The sequence below is a fragment of the Brachyhypopomus gauderio genome, unplaced genomic scaffold (genome assembly GCF_052324685.1).
Source record: "Brachyhypopomus gauderio isolate BG-103 unplaced genomic scaffold, BGAUD_0.2 sc40, whole genome shotgun sequence".
In the NCBI taxonomy this organism is placed as follows: Eukaryota; Metazoa; Chordata; class Actinopteri; order Gymnotiformes; family Hypopomidae; genus Brachyhypopomus; species Brachyhypopomus gauderio.
Genome location: NW_027506868.1, coordinates 2,754,513 through 2,780,803, shown reverse-complemented (window position 1 = coordinate 2,780,803; position 26,291 = coordinate 2,754,513). Strand labels below are relative to the sequence as shown.

Here is a 26,291-nt window from a genome sequence, read left to right as displayed (position 1 = left end):
TCTGGTGTTCTGTTTTATGGTCAGATGAAACAAAAATTGAATTGTTTGGCCACAAAAACAAAGAAGCCTTCAACCCTAAGAACATCATCCCCACTGTCAAACATGGTGGTGGGAACCTAATGTTTTGGGGGTGTTTTTCAGCCAGTGGACCAGGGAACTTGATCGCAGTTAATGGCATCATGAAAAAAGAGCAATACATCAAGATTCTCAACAACAACATCAGGCAGTCTGCAGAGAAACTTGGCCTTGGGAACAAGTGGACATTTCAGCACAACAACGACCCAAAACACACAGCCAAAGTGGTGAAGAAATGGTTAGCAGACAAAAACATTAATGTTTTGCAGTGGCCCAGCCAGAGTCCTGACTTGAATTGAGAATCTGTGGAGGGAGCTAAAGATCAGGGTGATGGCAAGGAGACCCTCCAACCTCAAAGAGTTGGAGCTCATCACTAAAGATGAATGGACAAAAATACCAGTGGAGACATGCAAAAAGCTGGTCAGCAATTACAGGAAGCGTTTGATTGCTGTAATAGCCAATAAAGGCTTTTCTATTAATTATTGAGAAGAGTATGAATAATTTTGGACATGCCATTTTTTGTTCAAATGTGAATAAAAGTCATGGCCTGGTGGTAGGGAACTGGTCTTGTGACGTGGGTCGTGGGTTCGATTCCCAGACCTGAGGCCATGACTGAGGTGCCCTTGAGCAAGGCACCTAACCCCAACTGCTCCCCGGGCGCCAGGCTAGGGCTGCCCACCGCTCTGGGCACGTGTGATTCACAGCCCCCTAGTAATCACTAGTGTGTGTGTGTGTGTGTGTTCTAACTGCACAGATGGGTTAAAAGCGGAGGACAAATTTCGATTGCGGTGTAAAAAATCACAATTGACAAAATATGGCACATTTACATTTTAAAAGCTGAGAAATATTTTTTCCCCACAATGATGCCTCTTGTACATCATCGTATTATCTCCTGGGAGATGCCTGTGTCATTTCCAGTCAAAAAAAAATTTCTGGTTAAATAAAAGTAAATTTAAGTCAATACTTAAATATATATAATATTTGATATATATAATGTAGATATACATAATAATGGAGGATATATATATATATATATATATATATATATATATATATATATATATATATATATATATATATAATGTAGATGTATTGGATTGTGTTAATATATGTTTAGTGTGCGGTGTGTACTGGGCTTTGTTGATGTGTGTGTGTTTGTGTGTGTGTGTTGTACGGGGTAGTGTTAATGTGTGTAATATGTGCTGTGATGTGTGTGTTGTGTAAGGGGTTGTGTTGATGTGTGTTGTGTACAGGGTAGTGTTGATGATGTGTGTGTATGTTGTGTACAGGGGTGTGTTGCTGTGTGTTCATGTTGTGTACAGGGGTGTGTTGATGTGTGTTGTGTACGGGGCTGTGTTGATGTGTGTGTGTTGTGTACGGGTTTTGTTCATGTGTGTGTTGTGTACGGGGCTGTGTTGACGTGTGTGTTGTGTACGGGGCTGTGTTAATGTGTGTCTGTTGTGTACGGGGCTGTGTTATGTGTGTGTGTTGTGTACTGGGTTGTGTTGATGTGTGTTGTGTACTGGGTTGTGTTGATGTGTGTTGTGTACTGGGTTGTGTTGATGTGTGTTGTGTATTGGGTTGTGTTGATGTGTATGTTGTGTACTGGGTTGTGTTAATGTGTGTGTTGTGTGTTTCAGGGTCGAGCGCTGCTGCATTGGGCCTGTGACAGAGGACATACAGAATTAGTAACACTACTGTTGAACCACAGTGCTGACATCAACAGCCAGGTAAAACACACACACATACACACACACTACACACACACACACTTCACACACCACACACACACTACACACACAGACACTTCACACACACAGACACTTCACACACCACATACACACACACACACACACACACACCACATACATACACGCACCACATACACACACACACTCACACAGACACACAAATATGTACAAGTACATACACACAGACACTAAATCACATGTGTATGCTGGAGATTAAATGGAATTTAATGTCAGTTATATTGGCCAAATGTCCACTAAGCAGTAGAATTGCAGTATTGTTAAAATGTGCTAAATGTTCAAAAGTGTCACTATAATATTACTATTACTATTACTATTATTTTTGATAATGTTATGCAAAGTGCATCCTAAAGAACAACCTACAACTCTAACGTGGGTATTTCTTCCTCTTACCTATTTGTGGTGGTTAGTTTTAATCTAAGAATTTCAATAGCTTAAAAAAAAACAGTGCACAGTGCTCTGGAACCTTTAAGACCGCCACTTGCGTCCGTGTTAACCGTGTTAAGGTAATTTGTACAAGATGCCTTAGACGTTGCAGAGGCGACAGCAGTACATTTAAAATAATGTTATCTACAATTTAAACTGCTGTATGTTTTCGTAGTTCAGCCTGGATTTTACTGGGACAAGTTTTTTTTCTGATCTCCGCTGCACACAGCTCGCATCAGCTGGCCCAGTCCGCGGCCGTGGTCCAACTCGTTCATGTGTTTACAGGCTCAGTCCGCAGCCGAGCAGGTTAGTCTGACTGGAGCGGGGGAGGCAATAGACACCGTTAAACAGTAGCGTGACTACGGGCCGGGGCCGCAGTGTGCGGCAATGGCTCCTCCACGGGCTGAGTTAAACCACCGGCGGCCCACTAACCCATCGGCCCACCGGGGAAATCCCCGGTAGCAATGTATGCCAGTCCGCCCCTGCTGTAGGTTTGTTATTGTGTGCGGTAGGTGATACTGTAGGTATGTTATTGTGTACGGTAGGTGATACTGTAGGCACCTCAGTCTCCCCTCTCACATCAATGTCTCCACTTCGTCTCCCCACTCTCTCCCCTCTTTCTCCACTCTCTCCCCTCCGTCTCCCCACTCTCTCCCCTTCGTCTCCCCACTCTCTCCCCTTCATCTCCCCACTTTCTCCCCTCCGTCTCCCCTCTGTCTCTCCACTCTCTCCCCTATTTCTCCCCTTCATCTCCCCGTCTGTCTCCCCTCTGTCTCCCCACTCTCTCCTCTTCGTCTCCCCATTCTCTCCCCTCCGTCTCCTCTGCGTTTCGGTTGTGGCAGTGATGTCCAGGTTTAAAGAGCTGCTGGCCCTGAGGGTGAGCTTTAAGCTGTGTGAGCATTCTGGCACTCTCCTTGTGGAGAGAACAGCCACACGCAGCCCCAGCAGGGCAAATCAATTGGAAGTAATCAGCCAGATTGTCTGCATTATACAGCCCATACAATCAGAACATTTGCAAATGGCTTTTTTGTGCGTGCGTGCGTGCTCAGGCAGACTGCATCTTGGTCAACCCTAACCTAACCCTGACACTAACCCTAGGGTCAGATATCAACACTACACTCCTGTTACATAAACCCGTGTTATGAGGCCTGTAAAGGAAACGTAAAATAATGAGGAGGTCAAGTTGTACAGAGCCTCAGCTCCATATTTATCCAGAACTGTAACCTTTTGTGTGAATTTCTGTAATTAGGCATTTAACATATTCTCATGTTGACTTCTAAAAGTATAAAACATTTTTATGATTGGCACATTCAGACGAATGGAGATCCAGAGTCTGGCAGAATCTCACACACAGGAAACTCTCTGGCTAGAGGCCCAACCCACTAGTCCTTAATCCCTAACCCCCTAATCCCTAACCACACAACCCCTAACCCCCTAATTCCTAACCACCCCACCCCTAATCCCCTAATCCCTAACCACCCAACCCCTAACCCCCTAATTCCTAACCACCCAACCCCTAACCCCCTAGTCCCTAACCACTCAACCCCTAACCTCTGAATCCCTAAACCCCTAATCCCTATCCTATAATGCAAATCTCAGCCAAGGTCTGATTCCATGGAAGAGCTACTGTAGCTATCAACTATAGCACAAATGTCTGGAAAGGTTCATACTGGCGGTTGTGGAAAGAACCCACGTGGCAACACCTGTAGCCTGTAGTGTGTGACTACAGAGGGTCTGTGCTGACCTCATACACCACTGTAAACACCTACAATGAGCACAGAGCCTCAGAAATGACCGTGGAGCAATGGAAGAGGAGCTTGGTCTGATAGGCACATCGTCTTTTACATCACATGGGCAGCTGAGTGAGTGATTCTTTATTGGATGCAGGCAAGATGTGTTGTACTGGGAAACGGTGTTCTTCTGTCCTGGCATCATGAGGATGTTACTTTGACACCCACCACCTACAGATGCTCGGCTACAGCCCTTCAAGGTTCTTTAATGGGAGTGGTCTCTTTCAGTAGGACTGTGTGTTTGCCACCCTGCAACAGTGATTCAGGAATGATTTAAGGAACAAGGCAGAGTTCACATGTTGGCTTGGCCTCCAGGTCGCAGTCATCAAGAAGTGTGGAATGAGACTGACCCATAGAGGCTCTATCACAACCTCCAGGACATTCTGGTGGTACCAGAACCTACACAATGTTAGGCAGGTGGTTTTAATGTTTTGGCTGATCATTTCTGAACATTATTTAAAATCCAAATAATGAGGATTTGGATTTGGCTGTTTATCTTACTGTCTTACTGATCTGATTTTAGCTTTCGGTTAAAGAGTGATTTACTTTTTTAATTTGCTGATTGAAGAAGGGGGGCAGGTACCTTTTGTGCTTTCCATGAATATTGTTTTAAAATTAATCAGCTGATGAGAGTATGTCTGAATGGAGTGGTGTAATCCCAGATCAGGGGCCATGCTGCTCCTCCACCTTTCACCTGCTCTGCCGGAGCTGCATTCGCCTGCTCCTCATGTCACTAACCTGGCAGTCACAGTCATGCTGAGCTGGGACACATGAGGAATGGGACACACTCACACAGCTGCTACACTCGTCTCACGCAGCTCCTACACTCGTCTCACGCAGCTCCTACACTCGTCTCACGCAGCTCCTACAATCACCTCACGCAGCTCCTACAGTCTTGGAGAGCTTTGATACGACATGCTGTGATGCTGACCTCTGTTCAGTGTCTTTTGTACTTAGCTTGTAGTTTGAGTGGACCAGTGCAGTAGCACATATAGTAGAAGGTTTATATGTTCATTTAGAGAACTGTTATAAATGTGATAATGCTTTAACACTCACACTCTGGAGTACAGACTCATTCATTATTGGTTTGATGAATGTACAGGGTATTCATATTCAATGTTTAACATATAGACATTGAAATTGTTCATGTAGTGTGAATGCCTTTCCAAGTCCTCATTTCTAATATCACACATTTCTGCATCAAACTGAGTTTTGTAGACTAGGGTTAGGGTTAAGGTGGGGTTAGAGTGGGGTGGGGTTAGGGTTAGGATGGTTAGGCTTTTGTGTCACTTGGGTTCATATTGAACCAGGGTTCATATCAGATCAGGGTTCATATCAGATCAGGGTTCATATCAGGCTTTCAATTAACTTTGTTCTCTTTTGCTCTGATGTTTTTAACATATTTCAGGCTTTTTCTGTTCCACGGCAGTGGAATTCAGTAAGCTGCCCCACACAGGGCTGGTTCTGCCCCACACACTACTCTGCAGGGCCACACATGGCAAGTACTGCCCCACAACTGTGTGCAGTAAGAAGTTGATGTAGAGTAGTGGCGCTGGTATTAACAGGCAGTGCCTCACATTCCTCTAGGAAAGGTCATATAACATAAGCGTTGTTACCTAAAAGCAGAGTTTCATGATTTTGCTGTCATGTTGCTGTGGTGTGGCGTTGCTGTGGTGTGGCGTTGTTGTTGTGTGACTTTGCTGTTGTGTGACTTTGCTGTTGTGTGACGTTGCTGTGGTGTGACGTTGCTGTGGTGTGAATCTGTGGTTGCTGTAACCCTGTGAGGTCCAAGAAGCAGAGGCAAATCCCAGTGGTGCTGTAAGAAATTAATGAGCTGTAATGAAACCCCTGTGCCCCCCACCCCCCCCAACAGTCTTGCTGACCGCCCTCCTTCCCACACGCTGCCAGATTTGTAACAAATCTGGATCAAATTTGGACCAGACCGCTAGTAAGCTAATACGTATCAGACCGCCAGTAAGCTAATATGTATCAGACCGCCAGTAAGCTAATATGTATCAGACCGCTAGTAAGCTAATACATATCAGACCGCTAGTAAACTAATAGGTATCAGAACGCTAGTAAGCTAATATGTATCAGACCGCTAGTAAGCTAATAGGTATCAGACCACTAGAAAGCAAATATGTATCAGACCACTAGTAAGCTAATACATATCAGACCGCTTGTTGGCTAATACAGATCAGACTGCTGGTAAACTAGTATAGGTGAGTGCTTGTGTGACTGGACTGCAGGTAGATCATCCAGCTTACGTCTCACTGGGAAAGGTTGTCATACCGATGAAGAGCTGTATTTTCTCAGATTCAGAGATCTTGTACTAAGCAGTGTTGTATAAAGCAGTGGTTCCCAAACTTTTTCTGCCGTGCCCCCCTTTAGTAGATAAGAATATTTTTGCACCCCCCCCCCCCCCCCCCCCCCTACACACCCCCCCATATTGACACATGTGCACATGTTTTAAGCCTGGTTTATACTTGACGCATAGGGAGGGTCCGCGCGGCGAAAATGACGTAATCGCGGTGGCTCCGCACGTGCGCGAGGCCTCGCGGGCTGTCGATTCAGGAGGTCGTGCACCTCTCGAATTTTGTAACTTTGCGCGCTCCGCGCTTCAGCGCAATGAACAAAGTCATGTTTGCAGGGTTCATACACTTTTATAAGGCGGAATTTAAAGTGACGTACAAACACTTGTACGTCACTTTAAAGGTCCATTTCAATATTTCCCAGCACGTTAAACTTAATTAAGTTAAACATTTATACATATACTCGAAATGATTTGAAATAATTCGCTTTTTAATCACATTATTTAATGTTTATTTATTTTCAAAATGCCCAATCTTAACATCTTCACGTTCTCTCATGTTTCATCCTGGAATTAAAAGAGGCTCGTATTTGTTAACGTAATACAAGAGAACTGTTCAGTCAGACAGATATTTGTTGTGAAACGAAGTAGTTACAATTTCAAGCATTTTCAAGTACTTTAGCCTAAATTCCAGCACTTTTCAAGCCTGAAACACAAAGCAACATTAAAATTCGTCAGATAAATGTTTCTTCCCCTGTTGTTGAGGGGTGTTTCTTTACACTACCACATATCGTTTCGGACAAAACTACAAAGAATGTGACGCGGCTAGTATAAACGCCTCCACCATTTGCGCAGATTCATAGATGTCTATTTCTATCTATATAGATCTATGTATATATATAGTGTGTGTGTATATATTTATTTATTTTGATGTCTGGTGTAGCGTCAGGTAAAAATGTTCTTTCACCGGTTTTGCAGGGGTTTTTTATTCTCCACTGCCACCTATCGTTTCGGAGAACACTGCAATGAAGCTCGCACAAGTATAAACGCCTACACCGTTCGTACAGGGTTGCGCGAGGTGGGCGGAGTCACTCGCGAAAGTATAAACCAGGCTTTACTTCCAAGCTCTGCGCCCCCCCTGCAATAGCTCCGCCCCCCACTTTGGGAACCACTGGTATAAAGTATTAGAGACCCATACTTGAGTAAAAGTACAAGTACTCTATCAAAAAATTGACTTGAGTAGAAGTTGAAGTGTTCTTTAAAAACTTTACTTAAGTAGAAGTACAGAAGTATTCGGCATTTTTTGTACTTAAGTATTGCAAGTAGTTTATTCTAAAATTTATTACTCAAGTACTGTAAGTAAAAAGTACAAGTATTGTGAATTAATTAAAGAAAGCCGTCAGTTTGATTATCAATTGTTTTTATATATCACTTACAAATCAAAGATGTTAAAGACCACAAATACAAGTGTTCTGTATGTACAAACAAGTAGTAACTTAAAAAACTTGGCTTAACACCTTGTACACAAAAAACAGATAACCTATGTCCCGCTATGTCGTAGGTTTGACGCAGAAGTACACGTTCGCCTTAATTTAGCTGAGAAAACGAGATGTATTTTGGACGTAAAACCCGTCGGTCGGATTCTAAGTGTGAGCCTACTGCCCTACGTTTACCCTCAATAAATGCCCTTACCCTATAAAAACACTACACTATAAAAATGGGCACATGATTAGTCGGCATGAAAAGAGACACGGCTTACTGTTGCTAAAAACACAACTCAGCGTGACATCGCCTTTATGATTGCCAGCTAATGTTAAGTGAATACTGCAGCACGTCATGAACATAATTAGGTTAGTTAGCTAAGATATCTAACCTAACTAGCGCTTACTGACAGCTAAATCTGGTGTGTCTTTTTTGTTACATTGATGTGTTTCTTCAAGTTCGAAGGTGAATTTTTGAAGGCCAATATTTCACCCTCTTTAGGGAGGCAGAGATGGCACTTCATCCTATAGGAATTTACTTTCACTCCAGCAAATGCAAACACTGTCTCTAGGTAGGGCCAGGGGTGGTCTCCTTCCTCACCCTCACGGCCACGATCACTCGATGTTGAAGGTGTGGAAGGTGCCAATATACACTACCGTTCAAAAGTTTGGGGTCACTTAGAAATGTTCTTATTTTTGAAAGAAAAGCAGTTTTTAGCTAACATTAAATGCATCAAAAATACACTTTATACATTATTAATGTGGTAAATGACTATTCTAGCTGTAAACATCTGGTTTTTAATGCAATATCTACATAGATGTATGGAGACCCATTTCCAACAACCATCACTCCAGTGTTCTAATGGTACATTGTGTTTGCTAACTCTGTAAGGAGGCTATTGGATATTTAGAAAACCCTTGAAAACCCTTGTGCAAGTAGGTTAGCACAGCTGAAAACAGTTTTGCTGATTAGAGAAGCTATAAAACTGACCTTCCTTTGAGCTAGTTGAGAATCTGGAGCATTACAATTGTTGGTTCGATTAAACTCACAAAATGGCCAGAAAAAAACAACTTTCAATTGAAACTCGACAGTCTATTCTTGTTCTGAGAAATGAAGTCTATTCCATGCTGTCACGTTGAAGACCCCGGCCCCTCCCTTTTGGGCGTGTGTTTACGTAGTCTACGTGCATCGTCTGCGTCTGTGGATATTCCGTGGTGATGGCTATGTCATGTGATAATCCGTCTCACCTGTGAATCGTCTCGTAATCACGTGGGGTTAATGTGGTTTGTCTATTTAATGTGCGCTCGCGCAGTGTCCTGTGCTCGTCGTTGTCTAGAGTCTACACGTTTCTGTGTAAGTGTCAGATGTTCCTCGTGCGCTATTGCGCAATCTATGTGTGATTCATTAAAAGTGACGTCTCTGCAAGGATTCTGTGTCTCGTCTTTCGCTCCACCCCGATCGTCACACATGCGAGATATTGCCAAGAAACTGAAGATTTCCTACAATGGTGTGTACTACTCCCTTCAGAGGAGAGCACAGACAGGCTCTAACCAGAGTAGAAGGAGAAGTGGAAGGCCCTGCTGCAAAACTGAGCAAGAAGACAAGTACATTAGAGTCTCAAGTTTGAGAAATCGACGCCTCACAGGTCCTCAACTGTCAGCTTCATTAAATAGTACCCGCAAAACGCCAGTGTCAACGTCTACAGTGAAGAGGCGACTCCGGGATGCTGGCCTTCAGGGCAGAGTGGCAAAGAAAAAGCCATATCTGAGACTGGCTAATAAAAGAAAAAGATTAATATGGGCAAAAGAACACAGACATTGGACAGAGGAAGATTGGAAAAGTGTTATGGACAGACTAATCAAAGTTTGTGGTGTTTGGATCACACAGATGAACATTTGTGAGACGCAGAACAACTGAAAAGATGCTGGATGAGTGCCACCATCTGTCAAACATGGTGGAGGTAATGTTATGGTCTGGGGTTGCTTTGGTGCTGGTAAAGTGGGAGATTTGTACAAGGTAAAAGGGATTTTGAATAAGGAAGGCTATCACTCCATTTTGCAACACCATGCCATACCCTGTGGACAGCGCTTGATTGGAGCCAATTTCATCCTGCAACAGGACAATGACCCAAAGCACACCTCCAAATTATGCACAAACTATTTAGAGAAGAAGCAGGCAGCTGGTGTTTTATCGGTAATGGAGTGGCCAGCGCAGTCACCAGATCTCAACCCCATTGAGCTGTTGTGGGAGCAGCTTGACCGAATGGTACAAAAAAAGTGCCCATCAACCCAATCAAACTTGTGGGAGCGGCTTCTGGAAGCATGGGGTGAAATTTCTCCAGATTACCTCAGCAAATTAACAGCTAGAATGCCAAAGGTCTGCAATGCTGTAATTGCTGCTAAGGGAGCATTCTTTGACGAAAGCAAAGTTTAAAGTAGAAAATTATTTCAAATAAAAAAAAACATTATTTCTACCATGTCAATGTCTGGACTATATTTCTATTCATTTTGCAACTCATTTGATAAATAAAAGAGAGATTTCAGGGAAAACACAAAATTGTCTAGGTGACCCCAAACTTTTGAACGGTAGTGTATGTACATTAAAACGCCAACAAGCTTATTATGATGCTCTTCTGCTGTTACCAAACATGGTATCATCTCTTTTAATGAGATAAAAAGTGAATTATTTGGAATAATTTCGAGTATATGTGTATTTGTATAAATATTTAAATTAAGCTGAAGGTGCTGGAAAGTACTGAAAATTGACCTTCAAAATGCCGTACAAGTGCATGAATTCCACCTTGTAACTTCGCACGCACAAAAATCGAGAGGTGCACGAACTCGCGACGCGAGCGCGCGCGTGGCCAACGTGCATGGGCGGAGCCACCGCAATTGTGTCATTTTTGCCGCGCGGACCCTTGCGGCAGTCACGACGTGTCAAGTGAACCTACATTACGAAGCTCAAGTGTTCAGTGAAGGCAGTAGCAGAGTAAACAAGACGCGAGTCCGACTGGAACATGCACAGTTTTCTCATAAGACAGCCCGATCGCTTGACCCGGTGACAGCGCCAGTTAACGTTTATAATTGTAACTATACGGCACGTAAAAAATGTATCGGAGTAAAAGTATTAAACTGATGGAAAATATGTAGTGAAGTAAAAGTGGAAGTAGGAGAAAATAATAATACTCCAGTAAAGTACAGATACAGCATTTTAGTACTTAAGTACAGTAGTGAAGTAGTTTTACTTTGTTACTATACAACTCTGGTACTAAGTACCGCAAGGCTGTGATGAAAATGTTAAAGGGGCAGACGTGCCGGTTAGTGTCCACAGTGTCTGCTAGGACAGCAAGTTAGCATGTGATGAGAGTCTCACTGCAGGTTAGCATGTGGTGAGAGTCTCACAGCAGGGTAGCATGTGATGATAGGGTTGCCACCTGTCCCGGTTTTCCCGGGACTGTCCCGGTTTTCCCGGGCTGTCCCGGATTTCCTTCTTTTTAATATTCGGTCCCGGCAAAAAAAAAATTTCATTTAATGTCCCGGTTTTCACTAGGTTAGTTCAAACGACTATTTAGACTGTTTCAGCACACTTTAAATCTTTTCTCGCTGTGTCCATTCCCCCCTGTAACATTTTATGTTCGCCACCCCCCCCCCCCCCGGCCAACAATTTACGTTCGCGTATGATAGTGTCCTTGTTTTTTGTCAGACCTAGGTGGCAACCCTAGCAGGCTAGCATGTGATGAGAGTCTCACAGCAGGTTAGCATGTGATGAGAGTCTCACAGCAGGTTAGCATGTGATGAGTCACAGCAGGTTAGCATGTGATGAGTCACAGCAGGTAGGTTAGCATGTGATGAGAGTCTCACCGCAGGCTAGCATGTGATGAGAGTCTCACAGCATGTTAGCATGTGATGAGTCACAGCATGTTAGCATGTGATGAGTCACTGCAGGTTAGCATGTGATGAGAGAGTCACAGCAGGTTAGCATGTGATGAGAGAGTCACAGCAGGTTAGCATGTGATGAGAGTCTCACCGCAGGCTAGCATGTGATGAGAGTCTCACCGCAGGCTAGCATGTGATGAGAGTCTCATCACATGCTAGACACACACACACCGCAACACCCACACACACACACCGCAACACACAGACACACCCACACACACACACCGCAAACACAGTCTGCAGCTGTTTGAGATGCTGTGGTGAGAACCGTCGTACACATTCTGAACTGTCCTCTCTAGCCTCAGTTCCCTATAACAAATGACCTGCACCAAGCGTCATAACACATCTGCCCTGCAATCTGTCATAACCCTGAGTGGACAGGCACACACACACACACACACAAACACTCACGTATACACACTCACTCACACACACACACAAATATACACACACACATGCATTCTCACCCTACTCCAGACCAGTGCCTTTGTGTGTGTGTGTGTGTTTGCATGTGCATGTATGCATTCGTGTGTGTGTGTGTGTGTGAGCATGTGTCTTTCCATCCATCCTTCCAAATAAGACTGTGAGAATGTTGGAGAATGTGATCTTTTTTTAGAGTGTATAGTGAGTGTGTTTTGTGTTTGGTCTTTTCAAGAGTGTATAGTGAGTGTGTTTTGTATGTGGTCCTTTCGAGAGTGTGTCAGTGTGTTTGGTGTGTGGTCGAGTGTTTCAGTGTGTGTGGTCGAGTGTGTCAGTGTGTGTGGTCGAGTGTGTCAGTGTGTTTGGTGTGGGGTCGAGTGTGTCAGTGTGTTTTTTGTGTGGTCGAGTGTGTCAGTGTGTTTGGTGTGGGGTCGAGTGTGTCAGTGTGTTTTTTGTGTGGTCGAGTGTGTCAGTGTGTTTGGTGTGTGGTCGAGTGTGTCAGTGTGTTTTTTGTGTGGTCGAGTGTGTCAGTGCCTCTGATCTGCTACTCACTTCCATCTGTTTGACCCTCTCCCTGCCAGCCACTACACCCAGCAGTCAACGGTTTTATTTCTCAAACCATCTATATAAATACGGCAGAACATTAAAGCTGTCCACAGCGGGGCGGGGGGCGGTGGGGGGTGGCGGGGTGGGGGGCAGAGAGAGAGATGGAGAGAGAGAGAGATCTAGAGAGATATATATATGTGGAGAGGGAGGGAATGAATTAAAGTATTTCCGAGCAGAGGCTGTTTTATTGGTCTTTCCCCATGCGCTGTTTTAGCTGTGCCGGCAGCATTGATTTTCGTATTACTGTGCTTTATGCATTTATTTATTAATTTTATGTATTTGTTTTTAAACTGTGCAGATGATCCTAGCTTGCTCATGTTAATTCTCAGTCTAAAGTGGAATCACTTAGTGGAGCCTAAAATGTCCCTAGGGATGGGGGGGTGGGCTTGCCAGGGCTGGGGGAGGGGCTGGGAGCTGAAGTGCTGGAGTGGGGGACGCTGGGGCTCTAGGAAGGGCTGGTATGTGTTTTGTTTACATAGACATTTCCTCAGTACTGAATTGGCAGTGATTGGACACAGCAGCAGTTCCACAAAGAGCAGGACCGAAGAGCACAACCAGCCGATGCTGAAGAGATGTTGTCATGGCAGCGGTGGGTCAGTGTGAATCAGGACCTGTTATTAACATTCATCCTTGTTCTCTGCTTAGAACCCAAGTCTACAATCTAAGTTCCAATTTAAGCAGTAAAAGTGAAGCCATTGCCTAATGTGATTTTAATAAACTAATGAAAAACTCATTCATTAATTCAACCTGGATTAATTAGTAAATCTGGCATGTCCACATTGACCAGGAAGTGAGTGTCATTCATTCATTTCCATCCTGTTGGAAGGAGAAGGGGAACTGTTCTCAGATCAGCACTCAGTTCAGAGCTCTGGGGTAGACTGGGGGCCACGTTAAGGTCAGAGTTAGGGTCGGCTATGATTACAGGTGTAGATCAGTGGGGTGAGGCTGCTGTCATCTTATTTACGTTTTTTTTTCTCTTTTCATTGTTTCATTAAGTGTTTCTTATCCTGCATATCTAGTATGCTAACAAAAATGATATGCTAATTGTCTTCCATGCTAATAACATGTAATTGTAATGGTAGTGTATGCTAATGAGATGGTATGCTGAGGTAATGCAGCAAACTGGGGAGTTTCTCATGACAGCAGTGTATACTGGTTGCATCACTAAGCTGTAGTTTTTCAATTAGGTTAATTAATCATTGATACTTTAATGTAGAGAGAGATGCTGGTTTAGCTGAGTTATCTGAGCTCTGGAACAATAAAAATATCCTGTAAGATTGTGGCCAGCTCAAGGACACTGAGAGTGTGTAATGTGTGCAGACAGGCAAGCCCACACACACTAACTGACAAGGTTAACACACATGCCTCAGAGAGGTGAAGCAGATTCAATTAGGGCTGGCCACGCCTCCTGATCCTCTTAACACGACTCCTCCCATCACAGATGTGCACACACACTAACATGTATATTCAACCCCACTCCACACACACACACACACAGATGCACTCACTTTGTCCTGCCCCACCATTTCATTTTTTAAGCTGTACAGGTGTAGTCACACATCATAGCCATGTGAGGGTCTGTCTATTATGTGTGTGTGTGTGTGTGCTGCGAGGGTGTGTGTGGTCAGACTACTGCTGTGTATGTGGGTGTGTATGTTGTGATAAATTACACTTGCTGATTAGTGTGGATCTGCATAAGAGGAGGACGACTCCATCAATCCCCTGCAGGACACGGTCTTCCCAAATCATCATTACTTACCCACATCCGTCATTTCCTTAACTCTTCTGTCAGACAGACACACAGACAGACACACAGAGATTACGTGAGGCTCTAAGTGGAGCAGATTACACTTCATTAGAATAGAATGGTGCAGCAACAGTCAAAGGTGCAGTGTGTTTTCCATATACCCCGTGTGTCCCCCAGAGTGGATTTAACCCCTTACCCATGACCCCTGACCCCAGCTACAGAGGTACTTCTGTACCACGGATGAATGGCAACACCACACAGACACACATACATATGACTCTCACTTTTCCTTCTCTTTCCCTCTTTCTCGTTTTGTGTGTGTGTGTGTGTGTGTGTGTGTGTGTGCGCGCCAGTATATCTGCACTAGCTGCTTAAGCTGACCCAGTAGTTAAATAAATACTCCAGGGGTTTGGCACGGGTCGAGGCAGAAGAGGAGTAGAATATTGATGGTATCTGTAGTGTGTACACACACACAGCCACAGGATGAGACAAAGGTTCTGGTGCCTCTCGCTCTAGGACTTCCAGCTTACGTGGAGCGCAGTAGTCCTGTACACTAATGCTGTACACTCCTCAAGCTTTTCACATGTTGCTCCAAAAAGGTGCAGTCTAACGGCTGTATGCTTAAGCCAGTCCGTAGTTCCCCACGTCACCTGCTACGTCAACCCTTAAATCATTTCCTGTATTCTGTACTGTCCACTGGGTTTTGTTTGGTAGTTTTCACTATTGCATGGCGGCTGTAGGACAATACATTCAGCTTTTGCTTCATTAGAGTTAGTGTTAGTTTCGTCTTTAGCTTTTCTTGATAGTTGGTCCTCACTCCTGTGCTCGGAGGGCTTCAGATCTGCGTGTCAGAAGACACACTGACCCTTGTTGCTCGGTTTTGTTCAACAAAGCTGATTAGAAACTTGGAGTGGGGGGTGGGGGTTTGTCTTAGTCAGTTAGCTATGATTAGCTAGCCTTAGCTCAATATCAGTGTTTACCAGTTCAGTTAGCTAAAATTAGCTAACCTAGACAGATAGCTAGATAGTTAGATAGCAGCCACCTCTGAATCATACATTAACTTTGCTGGTCAGATTTGCGTCCGCATTGTGTTTGCTGGCAAATTTGTTTCATATCTGCAAGCAGATGTGTGGAAATGGGAAACGGTCAGGGACAGGTTCATTCACCACTCTGGACTGTCAATGACCAAAGAGCTCTGCCCTTTACTCCTGGTGTTAAGTAGGTGACTGTGGTACAAACACACAGCTGTTAATGACCCCAAATCCTAAATGTTAACCAGTGACTTAAAAAACTGTAACCCCACCCATCCTGCCTGTAACCTCACCCCTCCTGCCCGTAACCCCACCTGTTCTCATGCAGCTGATGCTGAACTACTCAAAGAATTTGTTCCTGCTGCTAATCGATATTTAATCTTTGCACATAATCCCTGTGAAGTTGGATTTACGTGAGGAGTGTTGTTCTGCAGGTGGGGAAGTGGAACCAGGTACTGCAATTACCCGGACCAGGAAGCACTTTAAACACGTGCACTTTACAGGGTGGATGTGGTTGAGATCCAGCAGAGAGCACTGGATGGTGCATTATCCTCAGTTTTCATTTGTCTCCAAGAATTGACCATTTACCACTGCTCTCTGTCTGTACACACACACACGCACAGATATATGCCTTGTTGTCATTCATGCTCTCTCCCTCTTGCAGGATGACGAGGGCCAGACACCGCTGCACTATGGTATGGAACTGCCATTCTGTTCCTTATGTCTCTGCTCCACTCTAGGAATATAGCTGAGGACACTGAGGACATGTTATCTGCTCTGTAGGTCGTTTACTAGCTCATTTAAAGCAGCACAGTTTCACTTGGCTCCCACATGAAGTGGTTCAGTCCCACAGCTGCTGCCTGCTGTCACTGTGACTTTTCGTTTCTGGTCTTTGTGTCATGGAGCATCAGGTGAATAAAGTGTTGTCTGCTGGGGCAGCAACAGTCTCACTGACACAGCAGAGCTGACAGAGCTTGTGTCCAACGGGCCAGAAATTCACACACACCTCCTTTTATTCATCCCTCTCTCTCCCTCTTTCCTCTCACTCCCTTTCTCCCCTCTCTCTCTCCTCCCTCTCTTCTCTCTCTCTCCATCTTTCTCTGTGCACCTGTTCCATCTCTTTCTCCCTTTTCTCTATAGTTATTCTATCAGGTGAATTTCATCCATCATTGTCTCTTTTATTTCGTGTGTGTGTGTGTGTGTGTGTGTGTGTGTGTGTGTGTTGGGGGTGGATTTGAATAGAGTGTGTAATCATCACTAGTTGTCCCATAGGAAATCAACCCTGTTCCTGTGTCATGTGACTATACATGTGGGGTGGGCTCCGTGCCCTCAGAGCTCTTGCTGTGTGTGTGTGTGTGTGTGTGTGTGTGTGTGTGTGTGTGTGTGCGTGCATGTGTGTGCACCATCTGGAAGCTTTGGCAGGGTGATCATCATGACCCCCTTGAGGGGACACTAAAATAATGATTCTTTTTTTTTGGGGGGGGGGGTTTAAAAAATGCCTAATAAACATAAGAGATGAAGAGAGTGAGATGAAGAGAATGAATGAAAATCTGTTCTCACCTCTCTGAGCTGGAGGGTCTCCAACATGACATGAGATTCATGAAGGTTTAAATTAATTCCTCTGGACCATCAAACCTGAGAACAGCTGAGGGATACATACATTCTCACATGTACACAAACATGGTCACTCACTATACACACACAAACACACGCATGGCCAATCACTATACACACACAAACACACATACGGTCACTCACTATACACACAAAAACACATACGGTCACTCACTGTATACACACACAAACACATACGGTCACTCACTGTATACACATAAGCTTTTATATGTATTCATATTGGTACTTTTTCCTGACGTCTCTCAGCCTGTTTTCTGCTGTCCTCTCATAAGACTGGATTAGTGTATTAGGGCATGTTTGGAGTGGAACAGTTTAGTTATCAGAGGAGGGGAAGTAAAACCCACCTGGCTGATCTGGACACAACTCCGATGGCAGAGAAGCACCTGTAAATCTCTCAACCCTCTCATCACCATGGGGAGACACACACCTGTCATCACCATGGGGACACACACACCTCTCATCCTTATCACTATGTAGACAATCACACACACCCACATCAACATAAGAACACTCTCCCTCCTCATCACCATGGGTTAGGGCTAACTAACTAACTAACTAACCAACTCTAACCCTAACCAACTCTAACTAACCATAACCAGCCCTAACAAACCGCAACCAGACATGTATAAAGTATTAGAGACCCATACTTGAGTAAAAGTACAAGTACTCTATCAGAAAATTGACTTGAGTAGAAGTTGAAGTGTTCTTTAAAAACTTTACTTAAGTAGAAGTACAGAAGTATTCAGCATTTTTTGTACTTACATATTGCAAGTAGTTTATTCTAAAATTTATTATTCAAGTTCTGAAAGTAAAACGTACAAGGATTGTGTTTAGTATTAATTAAAGAAAGCAGTCAAAGTTTGATTATCAATTTTTTATATATCACTTACAAATCAAAGCTGTCAAAGACCACAAATACAAATGTTCTGTAGGTAAAAACAAGTAGCAACTTAAAAATCTGAACTTAACACTGTCCCGCTACGCCGTAGGTTTGACGCAGAAGTACAAGTTAATCCTAATTTAGCTGAAAAACAAGGCGTATTTTGGACGTAAAATCCATCCATTGGGTTCTTATGGGTGAGCCTACTGCCCTGCGTTTACCCCCAATAAATGCACTTACCCTATATAAACACTACACTATAAAAATGGACACATGATTAGTCAGCACGAAAAGATCGCCCTTAGCAAAAAGTAGTATACCTAAAGTTCATCTTATTAAGTATACTTCAGTATAAGTATAGCAAGTATACTACAGACCATATATTTTAAGTGTACTAGAAAGTGTACCAATTTCATACTTTTTCGGACTAAATTGGAACATTTCTAGTTTAAAAGAGAATACTTTAAAGTTCATTTTATGTTTTCGAAAGTACACTTTATAGTATAAAACTAGTATACTCATCTATATGCTATCAATGGACCTGGTATATCCTTCTCGTATGCTGAAAGTATACCACAAGTACACTTATCAATTTACTGCCATTGTACTAGTTATACTTAGTCTATTTTTATTGTATACTTTAAGTATACTGTTATAAACATTGGTTATTTCACTAGTTTAATATAAGTTTGCTTGGCATATTACTTGTAGCTTACTATTTATGTATTTGAAATATACTCCTTAAAGTATTCTTAAAGTTTACTGTATGTACACAAGAGTGCGATGCATTTACAAAATCACAAGACAGTGTTCCAAAACACATTTCAAAAACAAATACATATGAATTAAAGTCCTTCCTTACTGGAGATAATGAAAGGAAAAAGTGCACATTTGCATGTAAAAAATATAAACATAATGGTCTCTCCAAGATCAAGTCCTTGTTTGTAAAAAGTGGTTATGTGACGCTGGGGTGCGAGATAAGGACGAGGCATGGAGTCCTATCTTGCAGTACAAACGGCACTTTATTTAACACATGAAATGTGCAGACAGCGAAAGTGAAACACTTATACATATAAACGTGATCGACTCTGCCAAAGATGAGCACAGGACACTGTGTGAACGCACATTAAATAGACAAACCACATAAGCCCCAAGTGATCGTGAGACGAGCCACAGGTGAGACCGATGAACACACTCAGACACAACCACACCTACAAAGATCCACAGATGCAGACGACTAGACGTAGACAACATAAACACATGCCCAAAGGGGAGGGGTCAGGGGCTGTAGCATGACAGGTAAAGCAAAACTTGTGCATATGCTTGTAAAAATATAAACATAACAAACATAACATTTTAAACTCCAGCATTATACTATTAATATATAAATTAAAAGTTAAGCATGAGTCAATGACTTGACCTTATTATGCACTTGGAGCAAGATATAGTAAGTATTAGCACTTTGTGGCAGAAAGATGTAAAAAGTATACTAAAGTACAAGTTTTAGTATTAAAATACAAGTCTTGGTATTAATGTACTTAGTCTTAGACTTCTGTTTATACGTTTCAGTATAAGCAAAGTATACTTCACTATACTATTCTTAAGTATCTAAAATATAGTTTATAAAAAGTCACTTTCAAATATACTTCCTCAGTTTTAGTAAAAAATAAGTATACTCATAGTACACTTGAATAAACTTTTTTGCTAAGGGCGGATTACTGTTGCTAAAAACACAACTCAGCATGACATCGCCTTTAAGATCGCCAGCTAATGTTAAGTGAATACTGCAGCATGTTATGAACATAATTAGGTTAGTTAGCTAAGATATCTTAACCTAACTAGCGCTTACTGACATCTCGAGCTGGAGTGTCTTCTGTGCGTTATATTTGTGTTATACCCATTGATGTGATTCTTCAAGTTCAAAGGTGAATTTTTGAAGGCCAAAACTCTTTAGGAGTAGGCATTTTCTTTCACTCTGGCAAACGCAAACATTGTCTCTATGTAGGGCCAGGGGTGGTCTCCTTCCTCACCCTCACTGCCACGATCACTCGATGCTGAAGGTGTGGAAGGCCAAACTTATGTAATACACATATTCTTCTGGTCTTACCAAACACCATACCATCTCTTTTAATGTGATAAAAGGCGAATTATTTGGAATAATTTTGAATATATGTGTATTTGTATAAATATGTAAATTAAGCTGAAGGTGCTAGGAAAAACTGAAAATGGACCTTGAAAGTGCCATACAAGTGCATGAATTCCACCTTGTAACTTCTCACGCACAAAAATCGTGAGGTGCACGACCTCGTGACGCGACCTCGCACGTGGCCAACGCGCATGGGTGGAGCCACCGCGATTGCCTCATTTTTGCTGTGCAGACCCTTGCGCCAGTCACAACGTGTCAAGTGAACCTAGATTACGAAGCTCAAGTGTTCAGTGAAAGCAGCAGCAGAGTAAATGAGACACGACCGGAGCATGCGTAGTTTTCTCATGAGACAGCCTGATCGCTTGAGCCGATGACAGCGCCAGCTAACATGTTTATAATTGTAACGAGTAACTATACAGCACGTAAACTAATGGAAAATATGTAGTGAAGTAAAAGTGGAAGTAGGAGAAAAAAATAATACTCCAGTAAAGTACAGATACAGCATTTTAGTACTTAAGTACAGTAGTGAAGTAGTTCTACTTCGTTACTATACATCTCTGACCGTAACCAACCCTAACTGACCCTAACCAATTGTAACTAACCCTAAACAACCCTAACTAACCCTAACCAACCCTTACTAACCCTAACCAACTCTAACCAACCCTAACTAACCTTAACCAACCCTACCTAACCGTAACCACCTCTAACCAATCGTAACTAACCCTAACCAACCCTAACTACCCATAACTAACCCTAACCCGAGTCTTCTGCATTAGCTTAGGAGGCTCCACTAACCAGGTTAAGACACACTCTCACCACGTCCACCCTCACAACCCCACCCACCACATCCACCCTCACAACCCCACCAACCACATCCACCCTCACAACCCCACCCACCACAACCACCCTCACAACCCCACCAACCACATCCACCCTCACAACCCCACCAACCACAACCATCCCCTGACACTATGTATAGTCGGCTCCATCCATTCCCACTCACACCGACAGTTCCACCACTACCTGTGTAGGTCCTACTGTGGTCATAACCACAGGTGAGGCTGCATGGCCGTCAGGAGTAGGAGGGGCTTCATCTTGTCTTTGTGGGAAGTTAAAGATGGCCATCAGGAGTGGGAGGGGCTTCATCTTCTCTTCTCTTTTTGATTACAACCTGTGTGCAGGTGTGTGTGTGTGTGTGTGTGTGTGTGTGTAGGTGGGTGTGACTGTAGATATGTGTGTGTGTAGGTGGGTGTGTAGATGAGTGTGACAGTAGTTGTGTGTGTATGTATGTAGATGAGTGTGACTGTAGATAGGTGTGTGTTCACGGGTTTGTGTGTTTAAGACGGGTGTGTGAGTGTAGACGGGTGTGTCTGTGACTGTAGATGGGTGTGATTGTAGATGTGTGTGACTAGGTTTGTGTTTGTGTAGATGGGAGTGAGTGTAGATGGGTGTGTGCGTAGATGGGTGTGGGTGTGTGTGTGTGTGTGTGTGTGTAGATGGGTATGACTATGTTTGGGGGTGTGTGTACTTCCACTGGTGATAATTCTCTAAGGTCCTCTATGTGAACAGTGAGTCTGAGTGTACCACTTTTAAACATAAACATTCACACTGTGTTCTTTGTCTCTCTTCACCTCATAGTTCTCTTTTCTTGTCTGTCTTTCATTTTTTTTCACTCTTGCTTTTGCTTTTTTCGTTTATAATACTGTATTAACATGAATGTGATTATGCAGTTTTGTCAAAGCAAAAGAACTAACTAAGAAACCAAGAAAAAAACTAATAAAAAAGCATATTAATATTTAAGAAATGTCAAGAAAACATTCAATATTTAAAAATATTTAAAAATTAAACTGATAAAATTTCTCTCTCTCCTTTTCTGTCTGTCTGTGTGTCTGTCTCTCTACTAGCTTCAGCCTGCGAGTTTGCAGAGATAGTGGAGGTGCTTCTCCATGCTGGTGCAGACCCCTCTATTAAGGATGGTGAAGGTTCTCTCCCTGAGGAGGTCACTGAGTCCAGCAGCATCTCATCTCTCCTGCGTCAGTACTCTGCTCCTAAAGGATAAAGCTCCACTCACAATCACTATGGCGATAGTCCAGCACATCTCAGAGCAGCTGTCCCTTCTGCCACACCCCATACAGCCACTCCCCTCTGGCCACGCCCCTCTAGCCACACCCCTCTAGCCACACTCCACAGCCTGACGGAGCAACTTTTCTGTCTGAGTGACAGAGGTGTTCAAGAACAGAACCCAGAGAATTCTGTAAAATCATATACTGGATGTTTAAAGATGTGATGAAATGAAAAGGGAAGACAGTTCTTCAAACAGTCTACTACTAATGCTCCCAGTATGTGTACAGTCAGGGTTATAGGGGTTATAGAGTCAGGGTTATAGGGTCAAGATTATAGGGTCAGGGTTATTGGGATTAGTGTTTAGACTAGGCTCACGACTTTCAGCTGAAGGCTTCTTTGTGCAGTGGACATTATGGCATTACGGTTCAGGGATTAGGGTTAGAGTTTAGAGGTTATGGATAGTTAAGTTAGTTAAAGTTTATAGGTTAGGGTTTTAGTATTCACAGGTTGGAATAGACTTTGAACATGTTAAACCAGTAAATTCACTGAAATTTCTTTTTAATATAGATGAATGTGACTTCCTATTTTCTCACTGGTACTAATACGTGAATGACACCCCAACTCAAACAAGGCTGATGTTAGAAATGGGTTCATGAGGAGCTGTGGTCCGAGCTCTGGTTCTGGCTTCAGTAAACAGGATCCTTATTGCTACACAACCGAACATAGATAATGCCTGGGCCAGCCTCACAGAGAAGAAACATGCATCATCTCACTCTAGTAGTGACTTCACTCTGACTTGTGTCTGAGGTCTCTGAGCTGCTCTGTCTGGCTGTGAACTGTGTAAAGTTTGTTAAGGTAAAAACATAGTCATTTATTTCAAAGCAGTCTATGTTATGAACAGTGTGTTATTGTTGTTCCTATTAAAACAGTGAAATCTCAAAATTGTCTTTTGTGGTTCATCCTTTAGGTTTTTGTGTTTTTTAATAATCATCAATTATTAATGTGTTATTATTATTATTATTATTATTATTATTATTATTATTGTTGTTGTTTAATAGAAATCTTTGCCCTAGATCAGCATGTGCTCTCTGAGTCTTAACTGTGTCATCATTATCAACCTTGGGGTTAGCGTTAACAACTAATCCTAACCTAAACCCTAACTCCTAACCCATAACACCTAACCCTATCCTAAACCCTAACTCCTAACCCTAAACATAACTCCTAACCCTAACACCTTTGGCATCAATGACAGCCTCAAGTCTTGAATGATTGTGGAATAATTTCACACTTCAGAATACTTCAAGCCAGGTTGGGTGGGATGCAAAGGTGGGGCGTGCTGATTGGCCATTTTCAGGTTTTTCCAGTGATCCTCTGTTCTGATTGGTCTAACTGATGGTGTGCTGCACTGATGGTGGTTCTTCTGTAATGTTCTGACACTTCCGCAAAAACAAGCACTGGATCTCAAGCACATAATGTTACATACTGTAGCTTCCCCTGTTAACAGGGCCTCCTGGGAACTCCTCTCAGCTCTTCTGAACTCCTCTGAACTTTCAGCTCTTCTGAACTCCACTCAGTTTTTATGAAATCTTATTTGCTGCTATAACATTTCTTTGGTCGTTATTTAATTATTTAACTAATTACTTAATGCCTGATTGCACCTACAGCTCTGTGCAGCAGCACCACACACACACTTACACACACACACTCACATATGAGGTCCTGAGGAGACGTATGGCGCATTCACTGTGTTAACAGAGCCAGTGTTAGAAAAGAAGTTGTTTTTACCAAAGGTGTAGCACACATCATCATGAATAGATGTAGCACACCACATCCTGAATGAAATGAAATAGATTGGTCCATCAAGTTCATCGTGTCTCTGCCCTCTCTCACCATGGCGTGCAAGATCTTGGACTAAATAATTATTAACATGTTAATTTATTCCTTCCCACCCAGGAGGACGGCAAATCGTTTGCTTCAGGATGTTTGTAATAAAAGCCCCCAGATCGATGATAATGGCATTTGTGTTTGTGTTTGTCATCTTTGCAAAAGCAAGCATGCAGGAATTTGCTTAGATTTATCCCTATCGCAGAGCTGTAAGTGGCGTGTAAATTATCCTGAGTGTCTCTGTGGTGGTTTGTCTTTGTAAGGCAGTACTATTAAAGTCTAGACATTAATGACCACGGCCTCTCCGATCAATGACAGAGTGCAACCAGCGTGATTCTGTGTCTCTGTTTAATGCACATGTTTCTGGTTATTTATGTGTGTTTCTGTGTATTTATGCATGTATTTTCAGTTATTTATGTTTGTTTCTGTGTATTTTTGTGTGTATTTTCAGTTATTTATGTGTGTCTCTGTGTGTATTTTCAGTTATGTATGTGTGTTTCTGTGTATTTTGTGTGTATTTTCAGTTATTTGTGTGTGTTTTACTGTTTATTTCTTTGTGCGTATGGTTTTTATGCTGAATGGAACCTTTGGCTATTGGTCATCATGTACTTCACTCTGGGTACTCACCATTAATGATTTATCTCACTCTGGATATACTCACCATTAATGATTTATCTCACTCTGTGGGTATACTCACCATTTGTGATTTATCTCACTCTGGGTATACTCACCATTTGTGATTTATGTCACTCTGGGTATTTTTTATTGGACCTTTATTTATACAGGTAGTCCCATTGAGACTTGGCGTCTCATTTACAAGAGAGACCTGTTTTCAATACAATATAAAACAACAATTACGCTAATAAACTAATATTCATAAAACATAGCATATTTATACTGATTAATAATTACATGTGCAGGTATCTATAAATCTCTTCTCTAGAACTTTCAGCAGAGCTTTAAAATCCCTAAGTGTGACCAGACTGGACAGCTTCAATTCCTTTTGAAGCAAATTCCAGCTGGAGGGACCGGAAAAGGAAAACGCCTTTTTACCAAGCTCAGTCCGCACCGAAGGAACACTAAAAGAGATAAAATCCTGGGAGCGAAGGCTGTAACATTGCTCTTTACGAGAAAAAAAGGTAAGACGGTGCCAGATTAAGAATAGATTTATAAATAAGTAAAAATGTAAAAGCCTGCGGTTATGTAAGGAGGGCCAGTTTACCAAGGGGTATAAGGTACAGTGATGAGTAAGGAATCTCGCACCTGTAATAAATCTAATAGCCCCATGGTAAGCAGCGTCCAACATACGTAGCGATGAGGCAGAGGCATTCATATATATTACATCTCCATAATCTAACCTACTTAAAAAGGTAGCCGAAACCAACTGCTTCCTAGCTCTAAAAGAAAAACAGGACTTATTTCTAAAAAAGAAACCAAGTTGCAACTTGAGCTTTTTAAGAAAACATTCAATGTGGGGGATAAAAGTCAATTTCTCATCAACAGTGATGCCAAGGAATGTATATGATGTTACAAAATCAATTTGCAATCCTTGTGCAGTTGTAATAGGGTATACTCACCATTTGTGATTTATGTCACTCTGGGTATACTCACCATTAATGATTTATCTCACTCTGGGTATACTCACCATTAGTGATTTATCTCACTCTGTGGGTATACTCACCATTAGTGATTTATCTCACTCTGGGTATACTCACCATTTGTGATTTATCTCATTCTGTGGGTATACTCACCATTAGTGATTTATCTCACTCTGGGTATACTCACCATTATAGATTTATCTCACTCTGGGTATATTCACCATTTATGATTTATCTTACTCTGGGTATACGCATCATTTGTGATTTATCTCACTCTGGGTTCTGTTTTGTCAAGGGTTTAATCTGCCCACATTCAAGACATGAAAATGAAGGTTAGTGGTCCGTCTTGGTATTGGATATTAATAGTGATTTACTATTATGATATTGCTGTTTCTTTCATAGAAGCCGATTTGATTCAGAATTGATGTTCTTCCGTTCATTAATGATGAGTTGACCTCAGTGAGGGTGGAAAGACCAGACCAGTGCAGCATC

The 26,291-nt window shown here is 42.5% G+C and overlaps 1 protein-coding gene across 2 annotated transcripts in view; it reads left to right on the top strand.

Moving 5' to 3' along the window:
* Nucleotides 1-23,259, top strand: part of acbd6 (acyl-CoA binding domain containing 6) — a 47,243-nt gene extending 23,984 nt beyond the window's left edge. Inside the window, exons 6-8 of one of the 2 annotated variants that reach the window (XM_076985296.1) lie at nt 1,716-1,805; nt 16,257-16,287; nt 22,158-23,259. In XM_076985296.1, the coding sequence (XP_076841411.1) occupies nt 1,716-1,805; nt 16,257-16,287; nt 22,158-22,312 (276 nt within the window). In that variant the 3' untranslated portion in view covers nt 22,313-23,259. The remainder of the gene's footprint in view (nt 1-1,715; nt 1,806-16,256; nt 16,288-22,157) is intronic. The other variant, XM_076985297.1, reaches the window with a different exon arrangement.
* The last annotated feature ends 3,032 nt before the right edge of the window (nt 23,260-26,291 follow it).